The 20,977-nt window shown below is 39.8% G+C and overlaps 1 protein-coding gene, 2 long non-coding RNA genes and 1 pseudogene across 4 annotated transcripts; 3 read left to right on the top strand and 1 right to left on the bottom strand.

Moving 5' to 3' along the window:
• Positions 1–208: 208 nt before the first annotated feature.
• Positions 209–1,876, bottom strand: LOC146561536 (uncharacterized). Its single transcript, XR_014894752.1, has 2 exons — positions 1,660–1,876; positions 209–772 (listed from the first exon to the last, which is right to left on the bottom strand). It is a non-coding gene; the product is annotated as an uncharacterized LOC146561536 (long non-coding RNA).
• Positions 1,877–1,971: 95 nt separating this feature from the next.
• Positions 1,972–10,394, top strand: LOC146561537 (uncharacterized; annotated as a pseudogene). Its single transcript, XR_014888004.1, has 6 exons — positions 1,972–2,066; positions 2,847–3,115; positions 6,647–7,662; positions 7,905–8,068; positions 8,359–8,446; positions 8,880–10,394. The product of XR_014888004.1 is annotated as an uncharacterized LOC146561537 (transcript).
• A 1,813-nt stretch (positions 10,395–12,207) lies between these two features.
• On the top strand, positions 12,208–13,782 carry LOC146561538 (uncharacterized). Its single transcript, XM_085243198.1, has 4 exons — positions 12,208–12,250; positions 12,455–12,548; positions 12,735–12,822; positions 12,936–13,782. Exons 1-4 carry the CDS (start codon positions 12,208–12,210, stop codon positions 13,317–13,319), a joined length of 609 nt encoding a protein of 202 aa, XP_085099324.1. The 3' UTR covers positions 13,320–13,782.
• A 2,155-nt stretch (positions 13,783–15,937) lies between these two features.
• On the top strand, positions 15,938–20,590 carry LOC146561539 (uncharacterized). The gene is made up of 3 exons (XR_014894753.1): positions 15,938–16,070; positions 17,921–17,953; positions 20,458–20,590. It is a non-coding gene; the product is annotated as an uncharacterized LOC146561539 (long non-coding RNA).
• The last annotated feature ends 387 nt before the right edge of the window (positions 20,591–20,977 follow it).

A 20,977-nucleotide genomic window follows, 5' to 3' on the forward strand; every position in this document is an offset into this window, starting at 1 on the left:
CAGTCTCCAATGGAGCATTTCCTCCTCAGCCTTGTTCCTGCTCTGGAGAGCAGCTGGTCCTTTTTATTCCTGTCTCTCTGTAAATTCTTATATTTTATATATTTATGTTTAATGTTTTTCTGTTTGAGACTTTTAATATTATTTCAAATAAATTTTTATAATGACTAATGTCTCAGTTCTACTACACGTATGTCCTACTACACACGACTTGACACATGTAGAATTTATTTCATATTATACTAATGACAAAATATACTGATACAGTGGGATGCAGAAATTTGGGCAACCTTGTTAATAGACATTTTCCTGTATAAATCGTTGGTTGTTACAATAAAAAATGTCAGTTAAATATCATACAGGAGACACACACAGTGATATTTGAGAAGTGAAAAGAAGTTTACTGGATTTACAGAAAGTGTGCAATAATTGTTTAAACAAAATCAAGCAGGTGCATCAATTTGGGCACCACAAAAAAGAAATGAAATAAATATTTAGTGTATATCAATGTGTGTGTCTCCTATATGATATATGGGGTGCCTTTGTCTGGATGTGCTTCCCATCCAGAGCTGCACAGCACAGAGGAAAGTTCCAGCGCTCCTGGAATCCCTCTGTGATGGACCGCCAGTCTCCAGGTGAAGGCACAGCCATGAAGTCGTCCACTAGACAGTCCCAGATGGACGTCGCTGCCTGGGGGGTGATCTGGCTCACCGTGGACACACCGACTCTGAAACTGAACGCGATGGTCCTGAAGGAGTCCCCGGTGACAAGGAACCTGGACAAAATTGTTCAAAATCAGTATTATGTGTACTGCAGTTACAAAATACATTATTCAAATTCCAAAATACTTTTGTGATGTCAGATATAAATCACAAAACATGAATCTTACATAAAACATTTTGTAATTATAAGGATAATTACAAAATGTATATTAGATAATATCTAAAACAGTTGTGTTTTGTTTTAACTTTAACATATCATAATTTGATTGGTAGCAACTTTCACAACTACAGTGAGCCAATCACTCATAATTCCTAAACATGTCAATCAGGTAGGAATGAAGTGAGACATTAATAGAAATAAAGAGTTGTATGTTGACATGTAGCCCTTTCCTTGCTTAAATCATTAATATTTTTGAAAAATTAATCTGTGATAAGACAGCTTATCAAGATAGAACCATGTAACTAGAGATGAACCAAACTGTTCACAGTTTTATCTAACTCTGTTTTAATAAAGGCTGTGACCCCTGCTATAGAGTCTGACAGCTGCAGGGATTATATACAAATATTCAACTATCCCAGAATTAAACCAGGTCTAAATATAAAGGAGTGAGTATCACTACAAGGTTAACTCAGTGGTCCTAATGCTACAGTTTGATATCAGCAAACACCGAGCGCATACATTGATGTGACACCACAGCCATGCTATCATCGCAAACACTGATAACAGCATAAATCGAATTAAATCGGGGCTTGATGAGACCTGAGTATCACTAGAAATATTATAAACAATCGTCTCTGTACCACAGTTTGCTTTCAGCAAACACCGACAGCATTCACTGTTAGCATAGCACATCCATGTTAGCCGTGTATAACTGGATGGTTTAGCATATATTAGCACAGGTATCAATAAAGGACTACCGTATTAAACACTTTTACTAACCTCAGGCAGACGGACAGGCGCTCTGCAGGTGGGATTGAGCACCTGTAATTGGTGTCTACACTCTAAAAAGTGAATTTCAGCAGTAGTTGAAGTTATGTAAAGTTCAGAGTCAGTTTCATTAAGATTTCTGCTTTAGTGGAGCCAGTCTAAATTTGTGGAGTATATCAACTTGTTATTACGTGTTGTTCCCTCAGTACACATGTAACCTGCTATTCTCATTAGAGTCAACCTGCATCAATTAGGTTTCTCGTGACGCAGTCTGATGTCATGAAGTCTCCGCCTTCTCCAGAATTTTCTACTTGCGGTTGAGAACAACAATTTGAGAGGCACTTGGCTGCAGGCAGGACCTCGTGAACAATTTGGTCAATAAGGTAACGAAGATATTACTTTTTCCATAGTCCTTGAAGGTAAGTCAAATGTAGAACACATATTTTAATATATTAGATATAAAAATATTCCAACTGCATTGTTAAGTTTGTTAAGTGTTTAGTAAACTGACCTGACCAAACCGCTATCATTCAGCCCTGCTAACATTAGCGAAATGTCAGACCTGTTGGTAGTTTGTGCTTGGACATGTAGGTTAAGTTAGTAGTTTTCCGGCGGTACTCTCTTGTTTTAATATCGTAATGCTAGCTTAAAGTTGTGTATTCATGCAGTGTGTCGGTGTTGGCTTACTGTTAGTTATTCATTAGCATTAGCACATTATAGCGGCAAGCTGGGCCGCGGTTCTCTTCAGACTACGTTACTTCGGGCGCGCGCATTTATACACGAGTGGTTGTTCGCAGTATGCCTGTCGGCGCGAATAGTTCATGCGGTCACGGCCACGGGTGATGTAGGAGGTAAAGTTTAGCTGTGGTGGCTCCAGGAAGCATGCATTTACTGCCGCTTGCATTGCTTTCAATGTACATGACGTTAAGAAGGCGAGGAGAAAGGGTGCGTGCAGCGCTCGTACACGCACGGATCAGCCGTGTGAGAAGGAGATGGTGTGCGGCAGAAAATCAAAATTAGAAATCATAGAAGAAAGTATTACACTATTGAACACAGAAAATACAGCCATCAGATTTCTTGTAGACCTAGCACACTTCTGGTCTGTGTCTGAATACATATATAAGTACATAGATGCAGATGAACACTGTAAACATGATGAAAGATCGACAGACTAACTCGAACATATCTTTAATCTTTAGGATCTTTAGGTAGCGCTTCCTTTCCTTCCTGTCAACCTCTCTAGAGGGGTGTCTGCTGATGGCAGAAAGATTACATCACCTCTGGTTGGAACCCTGGACAGTGCCACAACCTTTGGCTTGGTGTCCAATGTGATGCCCCATCGCCACCTTCTGACCTAACTTCTTCTCAGCTCTGTGACTACTTCAAGAGGGGCATTCCTGTGTGGAGGCGTGCCAGGCAGCTCGTTTTACCTGTGAACTTGCGTACTTTCACTTCATCAACAACAAAGGTATGCAAGTTCAAAATAGTAATGTCTCATTTAAACTTAATTCAGTTTTACACTGAACAGGAATCGGCTTTATATATAAAACAATTGCAAAAAAAAAAAAATGTACCTATGGGCATTTGGGTTTTGTTTTTAAACTTTTGTTTTGAACTTATCCCTTTAAAATCTAATTAGAGAGGGCTGGCTACATTTGATGAATACATTTTGTGTTTAAATGATTTGCTTTGTGTTGGGCAATGTGGCAAAAAGCTGAGATGAGATCTAGTCTCATATCACCATATTGATATATTGTAATATTGCCCAACTCTCCCTCTGTGTTTTCTCAAATTATTTATATACACCCAGTAAAGCGTGTCTCTTTGTTTCTCCAGTGCTATGCTTCATGTGGAGATGCGAGGACTGTGGGACAACATTAACAAAAAGATCTGAATTGCTCAAACACTACAAACTGATTCATAGGCATTACGGACGAGGCCACTCATATCCATGCACTTATTTAAATTGTGCATGTAGGTTCAAGACTTGGAACGCCCTACTGAGCCATCTATCAAGAAATCACCCTGCCCAACAAGCAGTCTCCAAAGCTGCGTCCACATTCACTTGCCATATTTGTGGCCATAATCAACTCTCCACAGAAAGAGAATATTTTCAACATATCTATCAGCATCTTAAAAATAAGGAGACTGTAACATGTGTGTTCCAAAACTGTGAATATAAAACCAATGTCTATGAGAACTTCAAAAGTCATAAATACAGAAAACACTCTGGTACAGTGAACACATTTAAGCCTGGAATAAGTTCTGTTGATGAATCTTGTGCCAGTGTTGCCAGTGATATTTCAGATGTGGAAATTATAGAGAGTGATGTAAATTTAAATTCTGCTTTTGACAATGGGTATTCTGATAACTTAGAGAAGGATATTGAGCTTAAAATTGCTTCAGTGCTCCTTAAGTTGGAACACATCTTTCTTGTGTCTAATGCAGCTGTAGATGAGCTTTTGCAGGAGTTAAACTATTTGATTGGTTCTGTTTCTGTGGCGATTACCCAAAAGACTATTAGCCAAGTATTACAAGACAACGGATGCCAATTTGACCAGTCAGTTGTTGAAAAGCTAGCCAGTGTACTCTGTGAGACAAACCCTGTAAAAAAAGCAATTGGAGATAAAGGTCCACTTTCCAGTCCTTGGAGACGAAAAGCATACTATAAGAGCCACTTTAAAGTAGTGGAACCAGTGGAATATATACTTGACCGAAAAAATAACAAGTCATTCCAATATATTTCAATTTTAAAGTCTTTGCAGCATATTCTTGACTGCCAGACAATCTTGGATCAGGCTGTTAATTTGAATACTGTAGATAATCAGCCTCAAAAAACTTCTGTGCACTACAAAACTATCTTCGATGGTGACTTCTTCCATGAAAATGGACTGTTGTCCAAGCAGGAAAGCATTTCATTGATATTATACATTGATGAATTCGAAATATGTAATCCCCTTGGTACATCACGGAGGAAGCATAAAATTTGTGGATTGTACTGGGTTTTGGGTAATTTGCCACCAGGCTGTAATTCTGCTTTAACCTCAATCTATTTGGCTGCTTTAATCAAAAGTAATGATCTGAAGTGCTATGGGTATGAGAAAGTGTTAAAACCTGTAATTAATGATCTTGTAATTTTGGAACAGAGTGGGATATTTCTGTCAAAGTTGGGCAGAACAGTAAAAGGCACTGTTCAGTGTGTTGTTGCCGACAACCTTGGTGCACACAGTATTGCTGGATTCTTTGAAAATTTCTCAGGGACATACGTATGTAGATTTTGCACTGCAGAAACATCAGAGTTCCAGACTATTGAAGTCAGAAGTGAAGTCTTTACTTTAAGAACAAAAGACATTCATGCAGATCATTTACGAATTATCGAGGAAAACAAATGGCCCAGTTATTATGGTGTGAAATCAAAGTGTATTTTGTCAAAGCACCTCTCACATTTTGATGTTACCACTGGGTTTCCACCTGATGTTGTACATGATCTTTTTGAGGGAATTGTTCCTTTTGAACTTGCGCTTTGCCTCAATTTGTTAATCAAAAAAAAGTATTTCACATTATGTACATTGAATGAAGCAATATCATCTTTCAACTTTAAGTGGGCTGACAAAACAAATCGACCTCATCCTGTGGCTCTCAGTTTTGCATCCAAAAAAAGTGTAGGAGGGAATGCACACGAGAACTGGAGTCTTACCAGATTTTTGCCTTTGTTCGTTGGGCAGAGTGTACCCTGTGAGGAGCCTGCTTGGCACATCTTAACAGACTTGAAGGACATTGTTGATCTTGTTGTCAGTCCTGTTCATACTGAGGACTCCATTGCATATCTTGGTTTTAAGATCTCCGAGCACAGAATCAAGTTTCAAGAGGTTTTCCCAGATGTTAATCTTAAACCAAAGCACCACTACTTGGAACATTATCCATACTTGATCCGTAAGTTTGGGCCACTGGTTGCACTATGGACTATGCGATTCGAAGCAAAGCATAGTTTTTTTAAAAGAGTTGTAAGGAACATCAGATGCTTCAAAAATGTACTTCTTTCCCTTTCACAGAGACATCAGTATCAGATTGCATATCATTTGCATGCAATTAGCTTTGCCAAACCCCCACTGGAAGTAACAGATGTTTCCACTGTTCACATTGATGTTCTTAACAAGGACATCTCAAATGCACTGAGACAGAAGTCTCCAGATATGGACAATGTGTGCTTGGCTAAAAGTGTAGCATATAATGGACTAATCTACAAGTGTGGGATGATCTTGATCCACGGCTCACTGGGAGGACTGCCAGAGTTTGGTGAAATCATCCAAAAGGTGATACTGCAGGACAAACTAATCTTCATTCTGAAAAAGCTTAGCGGATGGTATATGGAACACTACAGAGCTTATGATCTCAAAACATCACCAAGCAAAGAAGTGGAACTTGTTGAGCCACAAGAACTGCATGATACCTACCCACTGGCAGACTACAAAATTAGAGGGATGCGTCTTGTCACCTTGAATAGATATGTCCATGTTTAAAGGGTGAGGCCTCAAAATATGATAAAGTATTTTCTTAAGTGGGAAAACAAAACCCAGACCCATACAATACTAATGTGTTCTCAGAACATATTTATTTTATACTGCAAGCCAAAGTGGTGTGATGATGTCATTGGCAATTCATCAGTTATGTCATTTTTTTAATGCAGGTTGCTGGATTCCAGTCAGTGAATGCTAATCCTATGCTCTTCCCCCCTTCTGCTTCTCTTCTCTTTTTCTTCTTTCCTCTCCTTGTTGTCTCCTATATTCTCCTCACCTCCTCTCCTTCTCTCTTCTCTTCAATGTCTCCCATATTCTCGCCATCTCTCTTCTCCTCCCTTCTCCTCTTCATTTTCTCCTCCCCTTTCCTCCTCTCTTTGCCTTCTCTCTTTTCCTCTAGTTTGACATTAAATTCTCCTAATTGGAAATGTCAGTGGTTTACATGTTGATCCTCACTAACTGTGCTTGTGCTTTGTTCTCAGACCACCATGGCTGATTCAACACCTGCAAGACTGAAGGTGATTTTAGGAGAGAACAACATTGAAAAGCTGACTCTTCCAAATGGCATCCCAGAGTCACTTGAAGACCTTCTCAGCACGATAAAGACTACCTTTGGGTTAAAAGGTAACTTCAGACTGCAATACGTGGACCAAGACTTTGGCAACGACTTCTTCAATCTGAATTCTACCACCGAACTTCGGAATTTGGGGACAATCAAAGTGATCCACCAGCAAACAAATCCACCTTTGATCAGTGCCGATCAGTCCACTTCATCTCTGTCTCTTTCATTTGAGTCTGATGACGGTATTTCGGTGGCATCAAATGACACAATTATCCTCTCATCCCCTGAATCTATGTCATCTCGAACACAACAGTGGCCAGAAGACTTTACAATTCCCCAATTTTCATATGACACAGAGCTACAGCTAGAGAGGGGGAATACTGAGTACCGTGTGAGCCAAAAAATGTTGACTTTAAGCGCCCGAATGCTGTCTGATATCCTGAAAAGAGTTGCAGAAGAAATTTACCGTTACAAGGCCTATCCAGAGGATGCACATTTCTGCGCAGCTGCAGAGGCCCTTATCAAAAAGCACCCATGTTTGAAAGAACCTGGATCATTCAATGGTTGCTACGGTTGGAAACAACGACTGAAGTACAAAATGGCAAACTACAGGACCCAGCTCAAATTACAGGGGTGTCCAGAGCTGTGTGTAAACTCACTGAAATCTAAAGCTACTACAGATGCTTTCCCTAAGTGAAGAAGCCAAAACGTTCTGAAGCTAACTTTTATCCATCCTTTCCTACTGGTGAGACTCTGGACAGCATGGAAAAAGTGAGATTAGAACTTCTGACAGAGATCGGGATAAGGGATAATGAAAGGGTCATCGCAGACAAAATGGCTAACACGTTTGCCTACAGACGACATGAGGTGGTAAACCAAGAACCAAGCATTCAGGAACTGAAGGACAGATGGCCTGCACTCTTCACACAGAAAGAGGTAAGAATGGAACTGAAGTGATCGAAGTCTGTATGCTTCAGGATTTATTGCAGTTAACTTTCATGAATCGGTCATAACTTGATGTGGTTGAGATTTTATAACACTGAACTTAATGAAAGAATTTACATTTTGAATTCCCATATATGTTATACTTTTTGGGATATAGACATTTTGGCATACAATCAGTTTCAGCATTTTGTTCCATAATACAATATCTACTGTCATTTGTGTTTTGTTTTTAGATAAATACAGAGTTCCAGAGGCTCATGGCTGTTCCTCTTGAGTGGAAGTTCATGGCCCAGTTAGACATGCACTCAAGTCAGCTGATCAAAGTCATACGTGCCAAAGGAGGAGCAACACGCCAAAAGATTGCGAACATCATGGATACATTGGACCAGGTAAATCTGTACCATCAAACAAGATACTTCGTAACTAAGAGGGCTGTCAAAATATATCTGAATCCTTCATAAAGACAATATGGGCAGGCCAGTGCTAATCATGGCTTTCATATGCATGAATGTTTTTAGCGACTCAAAAAATACACCACTGAACTCATCCCCTTTTCTTTCTGTAATGAATCTCTGGGCTTGTGAATTACTGTTTTTAAATAAAGTACATGTAAGTTAAGCAATAAGAGTAAGAATGTCTGTCTTATGAAATTTAGAGTTTAAAATTAATCAACATTTGTTGTTCTAGACTGTGGACATTAATCATCGAATGTGTGCTGAAAGCCCTCACCATCTTCCTGGGAGAAGATGCAGATGGCCTGATCAAGGAATACCTTGTAAGTTTCAACAGTTTGTCAGCACATCTTGTCAAAGGGACACAAAAAAAGTTAACTGTTAGAACAAACATAACACGTGAACCCTAGTTGGATTGCTGACATGTATTTATTATCATGACCATATTGGACATTATGTAATTCCCAGCAACAACACATTACATATTGGATTGACTTTGTTTTAAGTAAGACGGGCTTACTTGATTATTTAAGTTCAAAGGAATAGTTTGACATGTTGGGAAATCTTATATTTCTTGCTTACAATTTGTTTAGAGTCAGATTGATACACCTCTCTCTGCTGTTTCTGGTGTGTGATGACACCCAGCCAAGAAATAGCCCAGCACATAACACATATTGGTACATCACCCAAACACTTAATCACAGTAAGAAGTGAGGCTAATGATGATTTGTGTTTGTGTCTTGTACCCATCTGTAGGACTGTGGAGCAGATGATGTTCAGAGGGACCTGGAGGAGGTCACCATGGCAGTGTATGTGATTCGGAAGGAGGGGGAGGGACTGCAGGAGCCACCTGAAGACATTGGCATTGTCATTGAGGGTGTGGAAGTGTTGCATGAACTAACTTCGGTTGCCTCAGCTTGTGCCCTGCTTCTAGGTTTGATCTATGCACTCAACCTAGCTTATCCAAAACCCTTTCGCTTCACTTTTGAAGTGCTCCAAAAAATCTTCATGCAGCTTGATCAGCACAAGATGTCCCCCAAAGTCCAAAATCTGTATATCAAACTTCAAAGCTCCCAGTAATGGCACAGAACAATGACCAACAAATGGCCCTGTGCCATCCCAGCCAACATGTATATATGGGCCCCACCTGGTTTTTGCTCGGGCTAGATGGGTACCATATGGGCATGGGCTCAAACTGGTCTTTTTGTATGGGGCCTACTTGGGTTCTTCACATTAAACCCATGTGGGCAATGCCAAGTGGGCACTTTTAGTAGGTCCTAGCTGGGTCAAACATGGGAAACACTTAACTTGGTACAAAATGGGAAACACATGTAGGACCCACTTGGGTTTTTCACATGGGTTAGATATGTGCTAACATAGTCTTTTAAAGAAAAGCTGTTTTTGTGTGCCCCAGGTGGGGCAAACTGCATCATTCCATGTTTGGCATTGATCACCACCTGCACTCATGTATCTATCTACTTAGCACTTTTAATTCTTATTCTTATTTTTATATCTATTTAAGCGTTTATGACAGTATGTTTGCACCAAGCACCGCAGCAATTTCCTAATGTTGTAAACCTGCTCAACATTTGGCAATAAAACCCTTTCTGATTCTGATTCTTTTAAGTGAGGTGTTGCTATTGTTATCATTACGATATATTCTGTCAATTATGCTTTTATTATTATGTTGTTTTATTTTTATGTTATTTGACAATTATTACATATGATTTTTTAAAACATAATAACCATTCCTATACTTAAAAAACTAAGCAAAACTAAAATTTATCTGTTTAACTTGTGCATGGTTTGCCTTTTAAAATGTTTGTATCAGGCATAAAATGACTTTTTAAATAAAGTTGTTTTTTAAAGTGAGCGGTTCCTATAGGGCTTTGGAGAAACATCGTGACTGGGTTCCAGCGCTACACAAGGGACCTGCTTCAAACATACCACCATGCCAATCAGATTACTTCTTCTGAGGGTGAAGAGGTGACCCTCCTGGATAAGATGGTGAAGGTTTGCTGCGTTTGGTGAACAGTGTGATAATAAAACCAGGGAAGAATGAAGCCTGCTCCTGTTAAATATTCTTAAGTCTTGTGCTGTTAAAATTGCTGTATTTTTTCAAAAGATACAGTAAATAAAGTAATGTTAGTAGTGGGTGATATCATGTAAACACTCATGATTTGTGTAAACATTTTGTCATTTGTAAACTATAAATGACATGGATTCTACACTGTAACTGATGTGATGTTCTATAAAGTGGTTTTAATAAAAAAAGAGGCAAAATTAGTTTGTTTCTTTATTCAACTTTTGAACAGTGGGACTCAGTCAGTAGATATTCAGTAAATGCAAATTATTTACACGGCAGTGCACTACAGGCATAAATCTAGACCCCTAGATAAAACATTATGGGTCATTCCCACAACCCACAGCTTTACTGTGTTCCAGCAAAGTATCCAATAGCAGTGACAACTCCTCCACAGTAGCAGGTGGGATTTTTCTTTTTTGAGGACGGCTCCTTTTACCTTTCAATACGGATGGTCTGTTTATGTTTTGATCAAGAGTCTTTTTTTAGGCAGCTGAAGAGGAGAAGTCTATCTTATGGCCAACCTCTGGCTGTATCTTGGTATTATTACCCAGCAAAACCCAGTATGCAGGTTCATCTGTAACAGTCCTTGTGCCACGGATCAACACTGTTGCTTCTACATTAAACAGAAGAGCAGCGACATGGCTGCAGGTCTCTGCGACTCCGGCCTTACAGCTGCAGTGGGCGGCTTCAACCTTCCCTGTGATGCTCACAGTGACTCATGGCTGCAATGCTGGTTCATTCAGTCTTTGAGAGTGCAGGACCTGAAACACACACAAAGTTCATTTAAAGACAAGAACTATGAGCCAAGGCCGACACAAATGTGTTTTATCTACTTTATCATAAATGTAACAAAGTGTATAGAAAGTTAGCACATACATGTAATTTTTCATTTCTTTATGTGTCCATCTATAGAACGCTGCATGTTATAGTGTAAATCTGTCTGTTCTCTGTCAGAAACCTGGCTGCAGAAAATGAACCTAAAGTATGTAATGCAAGGATGTCATCACTTTAGCGATGTAGAAAGCATAAAGTGACAATTATGAATCACTTAATATGATAAGGAGATTCTGCAGGTCATTAATCAATGTATAAAATTAAAATAAAATGTATTTTTAGTGACACAGGATACAAACATGGAAGCAAGATGTATAATTAGGATTATTTATGAATAAATTAGTGCAATTTCTTTAACCATAAAGAATAACTAAATCCTTCAGGACAATGTCTCATCAATGCACTGAACTCACTATGTTATCCCTCTAACAGCCTCCACATGTTCTCACTGTAATTTCCCCTCATGAATGAATTTATGCTGCACTAATGTGAATGTTTGCAGGGAAATCAAACGCATTTCACACGCAGTACTCGAGCTGACTTACCTTTGTTTGAATGACGACTTGTACGCGCTGACTCCACATTTCCTATGCACGCTATTTTCTGCAAGTACCGCTGCTTTGCCTCTTGACGCAATCGGTCTCTATACAGTCCATTCTCTTTTGAGCTGCTTTTAAGCATCTTTCTTGTAGTTGTCGTTCCAACACAGTTGTCGTGTCCAAATTCATGGGCTGCATCCTCCTGAGGCCGCATTTGTAGACAGATTACGTCACAGCGACGCGCCGAAGGCTGTCCAAATTCGTAGACCCCTCCGAATGCAGCCGACAAATGCGTGCTCCTTTTTCCGAATTTGAAGGATGGGTCGGGTGTGTCCTTCGTGGCCCACCATATCCCAGAATTCATAGCGCGGCCCAGCCAAGCTCCAGTTTCCGGCTAATGGCGGCCGCTACTAAGTTTTAAAATTACTCTTATTAATCTTTCTGGGTCACAAAATAAACTTTTAACATATTTTCAGGCGAGAATGTGGGTGTGTAAACTTCAAATATCTGCTTTGTTTGTCAAGATATTGCATATTTGCAAAAGTGCATGGAACGTTTTCGGTGACGTCTGTCACCCCACCGGCTCGATAGCTTGCCAGCCCAGAACAACTTCATTCACGTAACGATGGCGGCACAAGATAAACCGGGAGACGAATACACTTTTAAATGTAAGTATGTGAAAATATGGTGGTACAAAAATTAAATTTTTATAGCGGTTATGTTGTTAGGGTTGTGAATTTGCATAGACTTGTAATATTTATTTAAACAATCTTCATAAAAAGTGTCCGTAAACTAGCTTGTATGGTGGGTCCCACGGTTTTTCATTGGCGCTTACATTTTTCCCAATCAACGTTTTTGTGATATGTTTATAGGGAGCAAAGAGCAAACGGCAGACTTTATTAAAACTAGAGGAGAAAATGATCACCTCTTCACCGGGGTAAAAAATTCAGTGACTGTGGGATGGAGGTACACGAATAAATCAATTTACACATCATATTCATCTGAGTACGGTTTCAATAACCCTCATTCTGTACAGAACCTGTGATGTCCAGACGTATTCCTCTTGTGTTCTGCTGTGAAAACTTTTGGATTTAGGGATTATCATAGTTGTTATGGTTTTCTCTCTTCTCTTATTTTTTTGTGTGCGATCAGGACTATTCTTGAGAAGATGGGCCTGCAAGGGAAAGTCACCCCCTTACAGGCCAAAAAGAAGTGGGACAACTTAAAGAAAAGATACAAAGTATGTGTGCTGTCAAGAAGATAATTTTTAAGAATGAAATTTAATAAATGTACATTTACTAAAAGTTGTATTGTTTACATTTGTCTGTCATTTCTGATTTCCTCTGCCTTTAGGATTGCAAGTGTCCAGGGTCAGGTGAGGGAGTCAGTGGGAAGCCCACTGCTGCTACTTGGCCCTGGTTTGGCCTCATGGATGAGGTGATGGGACAGAGGCCTTCCATTAGGCCCCCTGTCCTTATTTCCTCTCTCCCTGAGGACACTCCAGGGCCAAGTACAGCAGTGGATGACCAAAGCGAGATGGTAGGGGAGACGGATGAGGAAGGAGGTCAGCCAGCAGCAACGGGAAGGAAGAGGAGAAGGGAAAGACAGGATGAGCTCCTTGAGCTCATCAAAGAGGACATGCAGTACCAAAGGGAGGCTGAGGAGAGGAGAGAACGGGAGAGCAGGGACAGGATGGACAGACTTTTTTCCATACTAGAAAGATTAGTTCCGAAATAAGTTAAAAATATATTTTGATATGTTCTTACTTGTCAATTTGTCAATTTAAAACTCTTCAAAGGTAAATAATAATAAAACAAGAATATTTCTAAAACATGAATTTTAGTCAGAGAAGGATAAATATATACAAATATTTACAAATTTTCACACAGGATTAACCAAAGTGACCTGTTCCTGGACCGTTTTTTTTTTTTTCAAATATACTTTAAAGATCACACAAACAGAAAATCTCTGGCAGTGTTGCTGGATTTGCCGAAAGAAGATCAGACATGGATGGGGTGCTGCGACTGTGACCCGTGGTTTGTCTTTTCTGGTCAGAAAGTGGAGAATGGCACAGGGTGGTGTGCAAATAGTTTTAGGATGCTTCCTCCCTCTGTCCACTGCATCGTCCATCCATGGGTTTGCAGGGCTGACTCAATCGATGGCTGCCACACCACTAAGAGGTTTTTCAGAAATATGCAAACCAGAGAAAGTGGATTCACTACTAGTATAATACTTGTGACTCTGTAGCAGACAACAGTTTGAAAAAGTGGTATTAAAAAAGATGCTTAGATAAATGTTTACTTGCCTGTTAACAGTAGTCATGGTCTGGTGGTACCTCCTCCAGGGCAGACACCTCGGCAGACAGCTGGTCCCGCCACAGAGCACCACTGACTGCCTCCAATCCAGCCTCCCCCTCATCATCCTCTGCTCCATCTTCCTCAGGTTCATCCTCAGGAGCCACAATGTCACCAGCACTGAGGCAAATGTTGTGGAGGATGGCACATGCTGTTACTACCTGTAGTGATATACATATACACATTATTCTTTCATACACACACACATACATACATATATACACACACACAATTAATTTGACATTGGGTGGTCACTTACATGAGGTACAAAGGTGTGGTGCACCTCCAGCGCTTGCAGGAAGATGGCCCTGAACCTGTTCTTCATCATCCCAAAAGCACGCTCTATTATGGAGCGTGCCCTGGAATGATGGCTGTTAAAGCGCTGGGCTCCCACACCTTGGACTGGCCTCTTGTAGGGTGTGATGAGGGGGAGTGGACGCCCGAGGCATGGGTACCCTCCATCTGCGAGGATGAAATGCCCTGGAGGAGGGTAGACGGACTGTCTGTACAGTGGGCTGTGGCGGAGCACCCTGGAATCATGCACCGACCCAGGCCAGCCCACGTATGTGTCGATGAAGCGGCCCCGATGGTCACAAACCGCCTGCAAGATGATTGATGGAAACAGTTTTCTGTTCCTATAGCACTGACCATCAGGGCCACTTGGACACTTGATGCGTATGTGGCAGCCGTCGATTGCACCCACCGCTTTCATAAAGGCTCTGTGGCGTGCCAGCCCTGCAAACCCACGGGACACTACCTCCAGGTCCTCTGGAGTTGTTGGGAGGTGGATGACCTGGTAGCAAATGGCCAACACCTCTTTCGTGACTCGGTGGACGATGTAGTGGACAGTAGAACGCGGCATCCCAAACACTCTTGAGACCACCCTGTAGGATGCTCCACTTGCCAACCAGAAAAGAAACACCAGGATCTCAATTGTGGCACCCCATCCATGCCGCCGATCCTGGTTCAGGAGATTTAACAACACTGCCAGAGACTCCCTGCTTAGCCGAAAATCAGGCCTTGGATCCTCCTGGCTAAAAAAATGGTCCAGGACTGGTACACTTTGGTTAATCCTGCAGTACAACGGCCTTTTCTGGTTAAGGAAAAGGTGGAGAACAGCATAAACAGTTTTAATAGAAAGGTATGACTTCATTTATTTTATGACATCAAAGCATTATTCTGATTACTAAGCTTGAGTAAAATATACTAACACTGAGAAATAACATTTTATACATTTCATCTGTGTAGCTAAGCTTTTTTGTGAACTCAAAAATAACGCTGTTTTTGGCTTTCTGACAATTTTACTGCAATTTTATGTACAAAAATAAGTAACAGATCATATGAATAACTGAAAATAAATGTAAACTTATAGAAGAACATTTTCTAAGAGATTTTGTTCATATATTTTGAATGACCGCCGTCATTCAGTCACTGAAATTATCCATAAAACTAGCTAAGTAATTCCTAAATGCGTCTAGTTTTACCTGGATATGATTTTCTCTGATGAGCCTGGAGTACAAAACATGCCGGCGATGACGACCGCGACACAGTTTTTTTAGATCGTTGATAATTAAAAATGAACACAAAAAACGGAGAAAGATTTCGGGGTCCATTTTCGTGCCCTGGCGCTGACGACCGGAAATACTTTGAATTAAGGGCGGGAGTAGATCGAGAAGGCTAGACCGTCCAATTTCACGGCCGTTTACTTCCGGCCTACCCGATCTTCTGAGGACCCGGCCCACATAGACCGCGAAGGCCGGGTCCTCAGGAGAATGCAGCCCATGAATTTGGACACGACCAGCGTGTTTGTTTTGATTCGTAGACCCCGAAAATGGCGCTGCGCTCCCACAATGCATTGCGGCGTGACGTCAACTCCAAAGCCCTTCGCGGTATTTTTTGTTTAAATGAGGGAGGAGCGGATTGCGCCGCCTATGAAAAAAACAACTTTTTAAATAAAGTTGTTTTTTAAAGTGAGCGGCAACCAGTCTTCGCAGTCTTTTTTGTTGAAATGAGGGAGGAGCAGATTGCGCCGCCTATGGACTAGTGTGGTCTGTCCTCAGTTGCGAGCAGATTTTTGACTTGCTGGTTCCTGGAGGACATCGATTATTTAAAGGAATTTAAAACTAACACCAAGGTAAATACTGAAGGTTTGATAAGTTATCATCAATGGTTATTTTAGTTGCTTTCTATACTTGTCCTAAACGGTATAAGGGAGAGAGGCATATAACATCCTTAGCTAGCAGGTGAAACTGGGTTAATTTACTGTCATTGTCTTTGGCGAATATAATTAAAAGTTACTCACAAAACTCCTACTGCCTATATTCTACTCAGTAAAGTACATTTTATCTTATCTTATTCTGTTTCCATCGCACCAATATCTCTATGCAGTTTGTGAATTTACGTAATATAATGTACACCGCGTTTTTTCTCCCTCTGTGCATCTGCAACCAGCTATTTTTAATTAATTCAAAAAGTAATGATTTTTTTATTTTTTAGTACTGTGCTTTAGTGGATTCCCGCTCAGGTAATGCGGCCATTATGCACTACTCAGTAAACAAAATGGCAGTTAGTCGTACAGTACCACGTGACATACATGTGCAATGTGGCAAGCTCACTTTATAGGGGTGTAAAATATGAGATGATTGTTTAAATTACTGCAGTAGATGCCTGCAGCTTAAATGGTAATGTTATCAGATGCATTTATGGTATGCAAAAAGAAGGGGGCGGGGGGGGGGGAACAAACACAGCTTTTTCAGCCTAAACACTGCCTGGATCACTCTCTTAGGCTACGTCCACACGTACATGGGTAATTTTGAAAACGGACATTTTCTGTTTTCCTTAAAAAAAAAAAAAAAAAATCCCATCCACTTGTAAAAGCCAAAACGCTGCTGCTAAAGCAGCAGGTGGCGATATATTCCTAATGTGTAGAAATGTTGGCCAATCAGAAGTCATGAAGCCTGGGTGGGAAAGAGTAAACAAAGATGGTGCATAGAAGCAGAACTGAGTCCTATGTGTGGAGGGACAGTAACTGTGTGTATGTAAGCATATTAACACTGCATAGAGTAAAATTAACAGTAATGGTATTTTTTCTAAGTCATTGTAGAAATTCATTTCACCGAAGCAATAACCTGGCACATGGTGTGATGTCAAAAAAGGCACAGACCTTTGATGCTGCGTTTCCTCTGTTTCCCTCATCCACACCTAAACGCAAAAACGTTTTTTGAAAATCTCCACCCTTGCATGAGTTTCAAAAAAGTCTCCGCTTTCAAATACTGGTGTACGTGTGGACGTAGCCTTAAATACTGTGCTGTTCCATCTAGTTATTGGTTACTGAAAAATGTCCAAGGCAGTTATTAATTTAATAAATAAGTGCAGCTGTTCAGATCAGATGGTGATGTAGGAAAATGCAGAACATCTTACTATAGCTGAATGCTGTGTAAAACACTAGTATTAAATCTAACTCCCATTGATGGCTTAATTAACTATTTAATAAAATTAAGTCTTTCACTAAATATCCCCCTATGCATAGTTAAGTAGTCTATGTAGCAGTCTACTGCAGGGATGTCCAAAGTGCAGCCTGCAGGTCATATGTGCCCCCCTAAGTGATTTTGTGTCATTCAACTGTAAATGAAACATGTTAAAATTTTATAGTGCTTGTACAGCACACAGTTGCTGAAGATAGACAATTAATAATATTTTTATGTTCAGATTTGTTCTGGGATATGTCACCATTTATATATATATCTTCCCGTGACTTTAAAGTCTGTCAGCTAGTTAGGTACATTTTTGCACTGCCAGTGTTTGCTGTTGGAGTTGATCAGTTTACCATATAAACACTTGCAGTGCATTTCAAACTTATAATTACACTGTTCATTTTGTGGATTAGTAAGTAAATCTCCTATATTGAATTATCCTGGAAAAAATGGAAACGTTTGCAACTTTTTCTTTCTCATGTACTTTCTTTTATTTCCTTACGACATTTAGATTCTTTGGGATCTCAAACACCATCTTTGACATGTAAGTCATTTTCATATTATTTGTATTACTTATTCATTAGCTTGCACGGATTATTTTGAAAAGTGATGGTTAATGGGACATCTGTGAAAGGAGTGCATTACTATTTTTTTTCTTCTGGTAATCGGTATAAATGTTTATTTAGCTGCAGGAGTCAATGACCAATTTCACAATTAGACATCTATTGAAATTTCAATGTTTTGTGCTAACATAATGCCAACAGTGCTCTCTTCACATGTCCCACAACTCTGACAGTTTTGCTCCTCCCCTCACAATTGGAGTTCTCTCTGAGCTGCTGCTGTCAGGTGCATCAAAACATTTTACATTCCCTTGTTATTCTAATCTCTATCTGAGTTTAGGACTCCAAACATTCACACCTGCTGTCAGTAACCAGAGCTCACAGGACTGTAAGTAGTGCAGCTCATTAAGGTGAATTGAATTGAAATCTATACTTTATAGGAAGGTTTTTACTGATAAAAGTGGTAATAAACATGGTAACCAATAAAAATGCAGTGCCGCTTTAAAAAAAAAAAGAAATTACTCCTGTAATTTCTAACAGTTTTTTTTAACACCAGGTGTGAGCATCCATAGTCGTTAAGCTTTGGTAAAGATTTAAAAATAACATAACAGTAAACATTAAATAAGTTTGATGGTGTTGACAGCAGCAGCTCAGTGTTAATCAGCGGATGGTGAGGGGAGCAGGAAAGCACTTTTCGTCATAGTTGTTGGAGTTGTTTAAGATGCTGGTATTCATGGGAACAAAAATTAACTGAGTTGTTTTCCATTCTATAGAAATTGTGTATCTACTTTTTAATAAGTCTTTATGCTGATGTTCTTAATTATCATGTATTGCAGATTTTATTTTTAAGCAACAACATTTTAGAATGCAATCAGATCAGATGCAATCAAAATCAATCATCCCATGCAATCAGCCTTACAGTACAGTTTTGTAAGCTGTGCACACAAACAGACTGTTAATTTACAAAATTGATCATTCAACAAATGTAAATCACTGCAGATTTTTTGTTTTAGGTGCACTGTATGGGCTCAAAATGTGGTCATAAATATTTTGTATTTGTAAATCAGGATTTGTATGTGTAAAAAGAATTTGTGTGTGTGTAAAAAAAGATTTGTCTGGGATAAAAGCACACACACTCACAGCTGATTTTATGACACTTTTACAGCTAAAACAACAAAATATTCACAGGTGTCCTGCTTAACATTATGGATAAATGATAAAGGGGTAAGGAATAGGGGTGGGTTTTGATTATATATTTATCAAATAAAACCTATTTTAGTTTGGAGAAAGTAAATGAGAGCAGACACGCATTCTGCACAAAGATGTAAACACAAAGCGCGGACCCGCCGACAGATCAGAATCAGTGAGATGTGGCCTTTCTCAGCCGACGGCACTTTGTGTTTTTTGTGCTAGATTCTGAAGCTGCAGGTTTTATCTTTCTCAAAACAATATTGACTGAACCAGCAGCAAAAGAAGATCCAAACTACACTGAAAATTTCGCTTCACGTAAACATCGTCATGAATTCCCTCTTACTTTTGCTGTTTTGGTTGTCCACCATGGTGGTTTTCCATGACGGTACTGGAATATTTCTAACATTTTGAGTTATTTTCCAGTATTAGAAAATCAGCACTGCTCAGTGTTAACCATTGTTAATCTTCAAAACTGACTAGGTTACTTTTAAACATATAACACTGTCAAAAGTGTTAATTTAACACTCAACAGTGTTGTATTTAACACTCAGAGATGTGGACCCATATAGACACTCTCCAGTGTTAATTTAACACTGGAGATTTTGCTGTGTAGTATTTCTTATCTCCACACAATTAACATTAAGTAATATGTAAAGCGTCCATTTATCCTCCATTCCTGGTCCATTATCTTAAGCTTAGGCTGCTCCCCCTGTGACCCAATCCGGTACTAAGTAGAGAGGCCCAGACTTCGCTTTCTCCAGTCTCTTGGCCCTGCTCCTCCAGCGGAATCCCAAGGCATTTCCAGGCCAGCAGAGAAACATAGTCCCTTTAGCATGTCCTGGGTGTTCCTCTGGGTCTCTTCCTGGTTGGATGTGCCCAAAACGCCTCCTCAGGGAGGCATCCTACCCAGATGCCAGTATCTAATCCAGGGGTGTTAAACTCAAATACACAGTGGGCCAAAATTCAAAACTGGAACAAAGTCCCGGGCTAACGTTAATTTTTATTGAAATATATTTATTCCTCCAGATATAGGAATGAATCTTTTCTTATGGACTCAAACACATTTTGCTGAAAAACTGAATATGGAACAAGCAAAGCTTAATACTAAACAATATATATATATATATATATATATATATATATATATATTAGCTGTATAATACCAGTAGGCCAGCTCTAATAGTAATTTGGTATGGCTTCGCGGGCCAAATGTAAGTAGGCTGCGGGCCAAATTTGGCCCGCGGGCCAGAGTTTGACACTTATGATCTAATCTGTCCTTTTTGTATGTTCCCCTCAGGTTGCCATGGTAGCAGATATAGGGGGAACAAGCGTAGATGATGCTACAAGGAGAATGATGAAATTCCTCATATCACCCGAGCTTGCCGTGGAGTACAACTTGCTTGGCCGACATGGGAAGAAAAAGTTCCGAGATTTGCGCCTCTTTAATGTTGTGTATGGTAAGTTAATTTCACTTGAGACACTTTTTTTAATAAAGTGTTTGAAAGTGTAAGTGAGATTGGTTATTGTGCCATCTTATATATTTGAGGCAAGAAAGTGAAATAAACATTGTTCTTTGTAAATCTTTCCGAAAGGAAGTAAGCTACGGTTACCTTTACTTTGGCTTACCCATTTTTCCTCTTCATTTGCAGAGGCACTGAAGAAGAATTCTTTGACTGCAAAAGTCAACCTGCAAGAAGCAGAGAAAGCTCTCTCCAAATGGTTCACTGAAGCTAGAGACAGAGGAGGACTGAGGGCTGCTAGGGGACAAAATAGACTAACGGCTCTGTAAAAAACATAACAGACACCTCTGCTGATTC

The sequence above is a fragment of the Mchenga conophoros genome, linkage group LG13, assembly GCF_057382185.1.
Source record: "Mchenga conophoros isolate Kocher_MC1m ecotype Shallow Benthic linkage group LG13, M_conophoros_male_GT1.1, whole genome shotgun sequence".
In the NCBI taxonomy this organism is placed as follows: domain Eukaryota; kingdom Metazoa; phylum Chordata; class Actinopteri; order Cichliformes; family Cichlidae; genus Mchenga; species Mchenga conophoros.